This window comes from Geotrypetes seraphini, chromosome 4 (genome assembly GCF_902459505.1).
Source record: "Geotrypetes seraphini chromosome 4, aGeoSer1.1, whole genome shotgun sequence".
Classification (NCBI taxonomy): domain Eukaryota; kingdom Metazoa; phylum Chordata; class Amphibia; order Gymnophiona; family Dermophiidae; genus Geotrypetes; species Geotrypetes seraphini.
In genome coordinates, this window is record NC_047087.1 from 218,491,359 (window position 1) to 218,504,338 (window position 12,980).

At 42.9% G+C, this 12,980-nt stretch overlaps 1 protein-coding gene across 1 annotated transcript in view; it reads left to right on the top strand.

Annotated features, from left to right (window-relative positions):
* Positions 1–6,224, top strand: part of MAT1A (methionine adenosyltransferase 1A) — an 84,987-nt gene extending 78,763 nt beyond the window's left edge. The window contains exons 8-9 of the mRNA XM_033943681.1: positions 4,868–5,001; positions 5,863–6,224. Coding sequence (XP_033799572.1) covers positions 4,868–5,001; positions 5,863–5,965 — 237 coding nt within the window. The 3' untranslated portion in view covers positions 5,966–6,224. The remainder of the gene's footprint in view (positions 1–4,867; positions 5,002–5,862) is intronic.
* Positions 6,225–12,980: the final 6,756 nt, after the last annotated feature.

Sequence of the window (12,980 nt, forward strand, 5' to 3'; positions counted from 1 at the left end):
TTTTTTTCCCAACTGCAGCTCCTTGTGACTCTGGGCAAGTCACTTAACCCTCTATTGCCGAGTCACAAGGAGCTGCAGTGGTAAAAAATTAATATATATACTTTTAATTGTGCAATTAATCGCAATTTCAAATCTTAATTTGAAATACAGCCCTAAAAAAAACTAAAGAATAAAATGTAGTGAAAAGATAAAAATACAAAATGCAAATTGAAAAATTACGAATTAAGGGCTCTTTTTACTAAACAGCACTATGCTCATAGAATTCCTATGAGCGTCAAAGTATTTACCTCGCCGACCTGCGCTAAAAACGTCTAGCGCCATTTAGTAAATCCCAGCGTAAAGAATCTGAAACAGCATGCAGAATACCTATAAACAGCCTTACAGTTTTCACAGCCTACTTAAGAAAAGTGAGCCTAATTTGGAAATTAGCATTTCAGGTCAAGTCTATAACTGAGTATCCATATATAAATATACCACTTTAGCGTAGACATACACTGGCCAATATTCAAAATGATTTAACTAACCAGTTAGATTGCTTGTTCACAGCAATCCAGTCATTTTCATTAGCACGTAACCGGTTATCTCCTCTAAAAATGACAAGTTAGTGCCTAATTCAAAGGCGGCGGCTAACTCGTGGGCATTCCAGGGTTGGAGTCAGGTTACATGCCAATATTCAGCTCCCTCACTGCATTAATAAGCTGCTTAAAGTGGGCCATATAAATTGCAGTCCTATCTTTAAGCGGTTTGGCTTATGCAGTGAGGGACTGAATATTGACTTAACCAGCTATGTGTTAGGTGGTCAAACCCCCCCCCCCCCAAGATATTCAGTGCCAAAGCATGGGAATAACATTAAAGGTGGGCAGCAAAATGCATACCGCCACTGGCTGAATACTGGGGGAACAGTTTTTTTTTTTTGGGGGGGGGGGTTGTAAGTGGGATTGTCAGGAAATCAATTAAGTTCTATTCTGCAAGGGCACATGTATTTTAGAAAGCACGTTCAGTGGAGAATTCCAGCCTCCAAGTCTGGGATGTATGAAATGTCTATCTATTTTACAAAAGGCTCTGTGAAAAGTAAAATAGGAGTTGGAATGCATGTTTTAACCCCTCTACACATGGCTGTTGGGGGAGGGAGCAAGATTCCCTGGGCCCGGCCTCCAGGAGGGCATGGTGGTGCAGTAACAGTGACATTAGAAGAGGCTGATTAATGGCAATTAGTTTAAATCCTCCTAGCCTTGCTGACACAGGCAAAATCTGTGTAGTTAGCGAATTAATGCCGTTCTACCACCGGCCACGGGTCCTCCTAGCTGTTCCACCTCCTTCCTGCGGCCAAAGCCACAAAAGGTGGAACCAGTTCCTGGTGTCCCAGGAAATAAATTTAAAATATAATGTTTATTAAAATTTAAAATGCAACAGTTTGTGTCGAGCAATGCAAAGTAAACAACATGTCTCGGAACAAACTAGAAACTAGACCCTACAAAGGCCATGTTTCAGCAATCAAATTTGCCTTCTTCAGGGGTCCTGTCTCTCATGGTGAGTACTGATTGAAATCTTGATAACTGAAACAGGTGAGTTTTCAAAACTCTGAAGTTGACGAATCCTCGAGCACAACTGCCAGAAAGCCAATTGGCTGTCATGTGCTTCGATACCTACAATCTGTCCCTCCGTCAACTACCCCTGACTTTTCTTCCTTCTCTGAAATCACAGAGGAAAAAACTGCACAACTTCTGTCTTCAGCCAAGCCTACCACATGTCCCTCAGACCCTATTCCCACCTCTCTACTCGACCTCATCTCACATACTGTTATCCCTCCCATATGCCATATTCTCAATCTATCTGTTTCCACTGCTGCCTTCAAACATGCGATGGTTAAGCCGCTTCTCAAAAAACTCTTGCTGGACCCAACCTGCCCGTCCAACTATCGCCCTATCTCCCTTCTTCCGTTCCTATCCATGATACTTGAGCGTGCTGTTGTCCATCGCTGTCTGGACTTCCTTTCAACTCGACAGATTCTTGATCCTCTACAATCTGATTTTCGCCCCCAACACTCCACAGAGACTGCTTTCACTAAAGTCTGCAGTGACTTGTTCATGGCCAGATCTAAGGGCCTTTACTCAATCCTCATTCTTCTTGACCTGTCTGTTGCCTTTGATAGTGTTTATCCCAGCTTACTCCTTGATACGCTATCCTTGCTTGGATTCCGTGAATCTGTCCTCTCCTGGTTTGCCTCCTACCTCTCCCAATGCACCTTTAGTGTATGTGTTGGTGGTTCCTCTTCTGCTGCTACCCCGCTAGCAGTTGGCGTACCTCCTAGGACCTCTTCTCTTCTCTCTCTACACCTCTTCCCACGGTGCCCTGATCTCCTCCCATGGCTTCCAGTATCACCTATATGCTGATGACTCCCAGATCTACCTCTCTATACCTGAAATTTCACCTAAAGTCCAAGAAAAAGTCTCTGCCTGTTTGGCTGACATTGCTGCCTGGATGTCCTGCCATCATCTGAAACTAAATATGTCCATGAATGAGCTGCTCCACCCTCTGCTCCTCCTCCTCCTCCTTTCTCCATCTCGGTAAATAATACTATTATTGTTCCAGTCTCCTCTACTTGCAACCTTGGAGTCGTCTTTGATTCCGACCTCTCATTTTCTATGCTTATCCAACAAGCTGCTAAGTCCTTTCACATCTGTCTCTTTAATATCATCAAAATTCGCCTCTTCCTCTCTGAGCACACTATCCAGACCCTTGTCCACGCTCTCGTAACCTCCCCCTTGCAATCTGTGCAAAACACTGCTGCACAACTTATCTTCTACCAACCTCGCTATGCTCATGTCACCCCTCTCCTTAAGTCACTTCACTGGCTTACTATCTGCCATCACATACAGTATTGCTGACCAACAAGTGTATTCATTCTGTTGCCCCTGAATAACTCTCCTCTCTTCTACTTATACACCTCCCAGAGAGCTCCATTCCTCAGATAAGTCACTCATAGTTTTACCCTTCTCCTCCACTGCCAATTATAGACTTTATTCCTTTCATTTAGCTGCCCCCTATGCCTGGAATAAATTACCTGAGTTTGTCAAGCCCCTTCCCTTACTTTGTATAAAAGCAGACTGAATACCCACCTTTGATATAGCTTTCAATCCTTAACCCTACTCCTCTGCTCTCCAACCCAGCCCACTGGTTGACCATTCCCCTTAACTGTTTCCATGACATCCTGCTTGTCTTTGGGAAGCAGAGCTAAGCTTGTGATGCCATAATGCCTCATTCCACCAATAAGAGCCAACCTCATCAGTGATGTCACAATGGCTTGATTGTCCTGTACTCCCCTCTGCCCTCCAACCTAGCCAGCTGATTAACTGCTCCCCTTAACTGTATCCATGACATCCTGTTTGTCTGTCTTGGCTGTTTAGATTGTAAGCTCTATTGAGCAGGGACTGTTTTCTTCTTTGCGACTCTGTTCAGCGCTGCTTATGTCTAGTAGCGCTATAGAAATAATTAATAGTAGTAGTAGTACAGTCCCCACTCCCAACTGGCATTTTATTTACAGGCACTTAAAACTTTGCCAGTGATCCTCCATGTTGGGATGGTGTGAGGCCTTGAGTGTCTGCGTATGCTCAAGGCCTGCCAACTCTCTCTGTCTGAGAATATTGGAGCTGATGGAACCGGATACTCAAGGCCCCACACCGGCCCAACACGGAGGATTTTTTTTCAGCACTAGTAAGATCAATTCTGGTCTGGAGTGGGGGGATGTAGGTGTCCAAGTGCATGGCAGCTTCCAGGACATCTTGGGGAAGGAGGGGTGGAAGGAGGGACATCATATTAACCCTTATCCATTGCTAAGTTTTGTGGGGATTTGTGACTATCTTCTTTCTGCGTTTCCATTGGAAATTTACTTTTGCTAAGTTTTGTTTCAGATTAGGTGATGGCTAGAAGGTTAGTAATAGTAGTGTAGAAAATATCATTTTTCCAGCTCTGGATTGTTTTCTTGTAGGTTTCTTTTCTATGACTGCAGTAGGGTTTTGCTAGCTGTTTTTTAAAGTGAAGAAGCAGTGTTCCCAGAGATGATTTTAGGGTTTGTGACCTTTTTCTTTGAAAGATTCATTCAGTCAAGACCTTGACGTTTTTATTCCTCTTTCTTGGGTTAAAGCATATACACTGCTACTGTATGACTTTACTTTGTATGAATAATGGACAAGGCAGGGGACTCTGAAACGGCACAGGGAATTCCAGGGCAGCGACAGACATATGAGACAAGGAAACATGGTTGAACCGCAGTGCATTAAAGGAATAACATCTGAACTTATGGCAAGGGCATCTAGTCTTTGTAGAATGGCTCACCATGATGACCCAAATTTCTAACCTCGGTTTATATTCAAGTCAATGTTTTTTGCCCTTTTTTGGGATAAATGGTTACTTACCCCCTCTTCTACTAAACCGCGCTAGGAGCTGCACTGAATGGCTCGCGCTGCTCCCGACGCTCATAGAGTTCTTTTGAGCGTCGGGAGCAGTGCGGTTCATTCAGTGCGGCTCCCAGCGCTAAAACGCTAGCGTGGTTTAGTAGAAGAGGCCCTTAGGTTTATATTTGGATCGGTTTATATTTGAGTATATACAGTAGGCTTGATGGCGTCGGTACTTCAATTTAGAAAATATTTAAAGGCACATTTGTTCTCTCAGGCTGTCTCAGAATAAAATCATTTTAAATTATATTCTACGGTAGATGCCAATCATACAGTGATGGTATATTTCATTCTTTTTCTGGTTTTGATGTTTTGTTTTGTGTAGTTGAAATTATATATGTGCTATCAAATAAACATGTTGTAGAGAATATGACTATAGTTTTATAAGTAATCGCTTCTTTCTTCCACTTAAGGTTTCATATGCTATTGGAGTGGCTCAGCCTCTCTCTATTTCATTGTTCACTTATGGAACCTCCCAAAAGACAGAAAAAGAACTACTGCATATTGTAAACCAGAACTTTGACCTTCGGCCTGGAGTGATTGTCAGGTAAATGTTCCATAGACATTGATAAATATCTACTGCTTTTTTTTTTTTTTTTTTTTTTTTTCAATTTATCATTTAATGAACATGGTTGACAGGAAAAAGATTTTTCTCAGTCCTAGTTAGTAGTTTATGGCCAGATTGGGAAGGAAAAAGGATAAGGCATAGAAGGGAGGAAATTTCTAAATGATGATCCTATGGTACCTCAGACTCCAAGTATTTGCAACAGAATGGAAAGTAGGTTAAAGTCAAACCCTTGATTTTCACTGGTACTTAGCCGGCCAGCAGCCATGTCGCATGATATTCAGAGGCGTCATCATGGAGAAAATGGCTTTTCTGGTGAAATCATAGGAAATTTCACGAGTGGAAGGATTTTGTGCTGCTGTTACTGAGGTGACACCAGACTCTGAATATATATTTACAGTATTTTGTATGATAAGCTGAAAAGGGAACTATCCTAGCTCTATTCTCTGTGTAGACTTTAAAATGAGTAAATGTTTCTTGATGTTGACAGTCAACAATCCATATATTTATAAGTTATAATCACAAAATTCATCCGATCCCTCCCATAGTTATTTGGACAAATTTTAACTGGACAGTGAGTTGTCTTGTTAAAATTTAACTGGTCAAAGGGCCCACATTTGTAGTGACAGTGATTTATGTGGCTACAGTAAGTCCAAAGTCAACCACTTAAGCGCATAAATCATTTTGGTTATGGATGTACCTTAATAATCTGAGATACTATGAATAACTGATGCTAGCATAATTCTTAGCATCCCACAAAGAAGGAAATAATACCCACAGAATGTGATATGGCATTTTGCTGAGCTATTTAACAACAAAACTTTATTTTTTCTCACCGCACAGGGATCTTGACTTAAAGAAGCCAATTTATCAGAAAACAGCATGCTATGGTCATTTTGGCCGAAGCGGTTTCTCATGGGAGGAACCCAAAGAACTGAATTTTTAACAAAAAAGAGATGGCAGCTTACCTTCTCTGACTGGAACAGAATACAGTTTCACACTACAGTTCTTCCAGAAATTTGACATGACTAGTCTTCTAATTCAAGGAATTGAAATGCTGACGTGACCTCATGGAACTATATGCTTTCTTGTGCAATGGACTGGTTTTTAATGACTTGCGTTGTTCTTTGGTACCAAACAAAAGAACTTTCAAATCTGGAGGAAAATACCTTAGTATGTTTTGCTACCATACTAGGAATACAAAACATACAGACGACAAAGTATACTTTTTTTTTTTTTACTGCTGCTATGTTGACTATGCTTAACAAAGGAAAATGTGACTTTGAAACCCTACAAACTGTGGACTGTAGCTCTCTTTCAACGTCTTTTGAAATTATATCCTTATGTTCATATTTGCACAGACTTCAGATGAGGAAACTGTTGGTCCAGATATGCATAGGGTCCAGTTTCTTTGATGGTGTTTATATAAGTATTGGTCTTTGGACAGCTCTTTGTTTTAACTGTAGTACGACTTGCTTAGAAGCACATCACTGGCTGCTCATACAAAGCCCAAATGCTATTTTGAAAGGGCCTGATTCATCTTATATTTTGCAGAAGAGTGACATGCACAGATATACCAGTCCAGCTCAGAGATAACGTATTGTCCCAGCAGGTCTGAATCATACCAAGAGTATGCAAGTGAGGTCCAAAGTCTCTTTTTAACGTTTTATGATGGTTTAAGTATTGATGGATTTTTGCATTAATGCCTATTTTAAACAGATAAATGTGTTCTAATGCAAGCATTAGCTAGCATCCATGTGCTGGCTTAATTCTATAAAGTTGTGTGCCAATTCTGTAATGAGACTTTAGTACCAAGATTCCATTGTAAAATATCAGTTATGCCTGCCATAGACTTGGTGTAATTGTATGCATGTTCTTGCATCCTTACATACAAGATTCTGCAAGGTCAGTTGGGGCCCCCAGGCATGCCTTGCCCATGTTCCATCCATTCTCATGCAAATAGTTACACTTACCTTTATAAAATGACATTTGGTGCACTTCTGTGTCTTAACTGCCCATTTTTCTCAGCAGTGATGCACTTAAGAGGTGCATGGCCGAAGGATGCCTATTTACAGAATTGCCTTCACCTGTATGATCTGCATGCATTAACATGGCTTCAGGTTCCCCAATGGTAACACTATTCCATATTCAAATTACCGTATTTTTCATTCCATAAGACGCACTTTTCCACCCCCAAAAAGGGGGCGGAAAAGTGGGTGCGTCTTATGGAGCGAATACACCTCTGCCCCCCCGCCCCCCAGTACCTTTTTTTTTAACTGGCATGGACGGTGCTGGACGGCTGCCTTTCTCCCTGCAGAGCGGCGCATAAGGCAGGAACGCGACCTTTGCGCTTCCTGCCTGGTCCCACTCCATGATAGGCTTGCCATCAGTTCTTGCGATTCCCTATTCCCCTAAGATAAAGTACTTCTTGACCCACCCCAGCAGAAATGTCAATTCTGAAACCACTAGCTTTACATAAAGCAACCTCCATGTCCTCCTAACAAAAGACCCCCCTCCCCCCGTGCATGTGGTTTAAAATATGTGGTACAGTACTGCAAGGCAGAAATTAACACTAGAAACTGAAGCGAAAGGGTAAGTTAATATCCTCCTGCTGGCCATTTGAAGAGGAGGTTAGTGGGCTTGTGGAGGATTTGAGATGACTATAAGGGAACCTTATAATAAGAAGAAGTGACTTCAATTAGCTAGGAGATCTAAGAGGTTTTATAACAGAGGTGAGGTTGTTGGGGTTATGCATGGAGTCCCAAATGACTTATGTAGGGAGTTGATATGTCTCTTCAAAGAAATCATACATTTGAATTTGGGCTGGTTAGCAAAGAAGACCCTAAAGAATATGGAGAGTGCACATTTTATCTGCATATCATTAATTTGGTTCCTCATGTACCACTATCTGAAATACTATACAGAGTAAAGAAAATCATGTTGAAATTGGTATGTCTGATTTTAGCATGCTTTTTAATGCAAGTTCTATACAGGTTTTAACCCGTAAGTGCCTTATCTCAGTGTGTAATCTCAAGTCTCCTTTTGGTTTTCATAATCGTATAATAAACTGTATGTTGAATAAAGACTGGTTCATGTGGTTTTATAAACCTTAGCCATCTTCCAGTTGTCAATTACAGTCTAGCTTATGTTTTCAGTTTGCTTGCATGTATATATTTTTTTGCTGATGATGTTATAATTTTTTTTTTTTAAATCCTATGATGCTGAAAAAAGGTACCTCAAAATCTATGACACGGAGATAAAGTTTTCCCTGTCCCCACAGGCTCTGTACCCATTCCTGCCCTGTCCTCATGAGCTCTGTCCCTGTCCCCGCAGGCTCTGTCCTTATCTGCACAAGTCTTAAACACTTATGATTTTATACTTAAATCTTTTTAAATAAAGTATGAAGAAGGGTAATATTCTGTACAACTGTTGTTTATATGTAAATCACAAATAGAACCTTCCATTTCAATATTTATATTTAAAACTTTTTTTATACCGTTTAAAAAAAACAAGACAGTTTACATCAATTAGAACATACATAAAATAGAAGACAAACTAAAATCTTAAAATCTTAAACTCCATAGTTAACAGTTTCTTCTCTTCAAATGACAGTCAATAAATCACAGGAATGCAGTGACAAACAGCTGAGTTTTTAATTGTTTCTTAAATTGGAACCTGTTGGTTGCCTGTGTTTTTACATCATCTGGGAAGATAATTTAGGCCCACTTTTACTAAACCACAATAGAGGTTTCCACCACGACCCAGGACGCTAAATGCTCTAATACTCATAGGAATTATATGAGCGTCAGATCATTTAGCACTCCGGGCTGCGGTAAAAACCTCTATCGTGGCTTAGTTAAAAGTGTGGGGTGGGGAGGAGGGTTAATTATCTTTCTGACATAGGTGTAGAAGAGAACCAACACTGTATAATGGAAGAACAGGAAAATAAGGCCAGATTCTATAAAGGACTCCTGGTTTCAGCAGCCCCCTAATTGGCTTTTGAGAATCGCACACAGGCGTCCTATATAGAATCGCATCTATCCTGCTGGACAGATGCCTAACCACCCCGATTCTCTATCCGCTGTCAATGTCACAGGCGCCGATTAGAGAATCACGTTGACGCTGAGCTAATTGTGGCAGTTTAGTGGCTGCAGCAGGGAACCCGTCCCTCCCGAGAAGTCGGCCAGCAGAAGGGATGCACACTCTCTCCTGCCGGAACCCCTGAAGCCCCCCTGAATGTCTGCGTCAGGAAGAGTACCCATTTCCTCCTGCTGCCAACCGTCAAGGCATCCCCCGGCAGGAGAGAAAACTACTCCCTCCTGCCGCTGGACACATCATCCCTCGAATCCCACCAAACACTCCCCTACTGCACCCCAACACCCCCGATCCCCCTGCCACTCTCCTGTTCTACCCAGACACCCCCGAGATTCCTCTGTCACTCTCAGACTCCACCTGGACACCCGCATGATCCCCCTGCCACTCCCTGACTCCACCCAGACAACTCCCCGACACCCCTAAGATCCCCCTACCACCTCCTGAATGCCCCTGAATACCCCCGTACCTTTATCTGATGGCCGGCATGAGGGATGCCACACCCTCCTGCGGGCAGGCCCACCACTGCAAAATGGAGGGCCTTCCCCTTTCTGGTGCATTCTGGGATGCACCAGGGAGTGGCCTAAGGCTCTGATTGACCAGATACCTAAAGCCCCTCCTTTGGGAAGGGTTTTAGGTATCTGGAAAATCGGAGTCTTAGTCCTAGGATGCACTGGGAAGGAGGCCTAAGGCCCCTCTTATGGCATCTTAGCCAATCGGAATGCACTGGGAAGGGGAAGGCCCACCATTTTGCAGTGGCGGTCCTGCTGGCAGTATGGTGTGGGCATCTCTCTTGCTAGCCATCAGATAAAGGTACTGGGGCATTCAGGGGGTGGCAGGGGGATCCTGGGGGTGTTGGGGAGTTGTTCAGGTGGAGTCGGGGAGTTATCTGGAGAGTGGCAGGGAGGATCTTGGGGGTGTTGGGGAGTTGTTCAGGTGGAGTCAGGGAGTTATCTGGCGAGTGGCAGGGGGATCTTGAATCGGAGAGTGGCAGGGGGATCTTGAGGGTGTCGGGGAGTGTTTGGTGGGATTCGGGGGATGATGGGGCCAGCGGCAGGAGGGAGTGGGCATCCCTCCTACCAGGGGATGCCTCAGGGGGTTGTGGCAGGAGGAATTGGACACTCCTCCTGCCGTGAACTGAGTTGGGAAGGTTCGCCTTTGCGGCAGGAGGAATTTGGCACTTCTGCCGTGGACATTAGGGGTTCTGAAAGGGGGGGTGGGCATCCCTCTTGCCAGCTGACTTCATGGGGGGGAGGGGGGACAGGTTCCTTGCTGCGTCCATTCAACTGATCACAGCAGGGAGATTCCTTTGTCGCAATCGGCTCAGTAGCCACATCTATTTGAAATGTAGACCAGCATTTTGCTGGCCTACATTTCAGCTGCCTACCATGGCCATAGGGAGATGCCTAGGACTGCCTAAGCTAACCTAAGGCCACTTCTGGGCAAAACCATACCCATGCCTAGCTTTGGGCAAGCTTAGGCTGCCCTACGCGTCTCCCTAGGCTTACAAAACTGCCTATAGTGTAGGCGATCTGCCTCAAGTTATTTCTTTTTTTTAAACATGCATCACGATTTGCTGGTTAGACAGCAGTAGGATGGCTACAGCTGCCTGAAATCGGGATGCCGTTTATAGAATTTGGCCCTAAGTGTCTATTAAATATTGGAAATGCTCCTTGATGTCAGCAACAATAGATGAATCTGTTGCAGTAACACAGTGTCCTGCAAACTTTGTTGAGCCACAACACAGTAAACGTAGTGCCCGTGGCTCGAGGCATTCGGAAGTGCGTTGATGTCGACGCGATGATGTCACATGCATGCATGACATCATCATGTCAACACATGGCACCTCCAGACGGGCCCTGAACCACCACTGCGAGAGGCACATTCTGCAGGCAGTCAGTCGTTGCCGGCGCTTCTCCTCATCCCCAATGTCTCATGGCACCCCTCAAATCTCAGGAGGCACACTAGTGTGCTGCGGCACACAGTTCGCAATAGACTGCAGTAACAGTAAGATGCTTGAACAACTGGACACATGTTGGAAGGGTGTTGCAGATGGTAGGAGTCTGATCAGCAGATATGACTTGTTACCACATCAAAGACAGGCAAGACACAAGTTATGTCATTTAACAGGGCTTCATTTAAATCCTAAAGCAGCTTCTGCAGTTGGTTTTTTATTTTTTTTTTTTTTAAATCATTGAATTCAGTTGCCAGTTGTCTAAGATGTGTTATGTTTTTACATATTAATACTAGCATTTTGCCTTCCTTATTAGTGCCTTGCATTTGACTTGTCATGCCATATTCCAGTGGACTCAAACTCGCAGGCCGGGGGGCCACATGCGGCCCGCCAGGTAAAATAAAACAGTTTCTTGATCATATCTCTCTTTAGCTATAAATGACAATATTATTATTAAGACTTAGCCAAAAGGAAATATTTATAAACTAAAAAGAGTTTTACCTCATGCAAAATTGTCATTTCTTTAATAAGAGATTAACTATTTTTTTCTGAGGCCCTCCAAGTACCTACAAATCCAAAATGTGGCCCTGCAAAGGGTTTGAGTTTGAGACCACTGCCATATGCTGTTTCCCATTAGTCTCTTCAGTCGGATCCTTCTTCCACTTTCTCTTTTAGCTCTAACAGCTTCCTTCACCTCACTCGTTAACCCCGCCAGCAGCTCTTTGGCCTTAGCACTCATTTTACATTTAGATACGTAGAAGGCACCTGTTTGAAGCCTAATCTGTGAAAAAAGTAGATGCCAACTTTACTTTTTATAATACTAGCATAACCAGGTATATATGAATATTATGCATTTAAGTGTGAGCCTTTACACCAGCTACTATTACTACTGTTGTACAAATTGTTTTATTTTGTCTCCCAATTTTTTATTGTCATATGCATTGAAGTATTTGATATTGCGTGTACAACAAACTTTTAATAAATTTGAAACTTGATTTCTATAGTGCTACCAAAGCTGCTATAAATGCTAGTGCCTAGATTTTTTCGAGCAGGGACTGTCTTCTTTGTGACTTTGTACAGCGCTGCGTATGTCTGGTAGCGTTATAGAAATAATAATAGTAGTGGCAGTAGTAGTAATTCTAGAAATATGCTTGTAGCCTGTGGTATTCTATTAGTGCATGCTTAGCCCATGCCACTGTTGGGCCTGTGAATGCATGCTAGCCTTGTGCCTGTTCTCCTTCCTGTTGTTGCTGTTTAAAGATCTCTACCAGTGGTGGGACAACCCTGAATTTGCTGGCTCTTATAGGCATAAGAGTTGTTATAGGATGACAAATATTCATCCCCCAAACTGACTTCTCATCCTCTTTGTTAACCATTCTCCCTTTTTTAAAATCTACTGGAATGCATATCATTAGTTGATTTATGTGGAAGAACTTGATTTACTTTTTTAGGTCCGGTTGTAGTTGACAGGTCCTGATTTTTCTATTTCATAAGACACTTCTAACTTTCTACTGCAGTTTTCCACCTGTGTGGTTCAATGGTGCTGTTTAGCGGCACTGAGTACGCATAATTCAAACGGTACAAGAAACACCAGCACACATTGCAATGTAAAAGCTCAGGCCGCTGCTATTTAATATCTTCATAAATGATCTAGAAACAGGGACGAAGTGCGAGATAATAAAATTTGCGGATGACACCAAACTATTTAATGGAGCTCGGACTACAGAGGACTGCGAATAATTGCAAAGGGACTTGAACAAACTAGAAGAATGGGCGGCGAGATGGCAGATGAAGTTCAACATTGAGAAATGTAAAGTATTACATGTGGGGAGCAGAAACTCGAGGTACAACTATACAATGGGAGGGATGTTATTGAATAAGAGTACCCAGGAAAGGGACTTGAGGGTAATGGTGG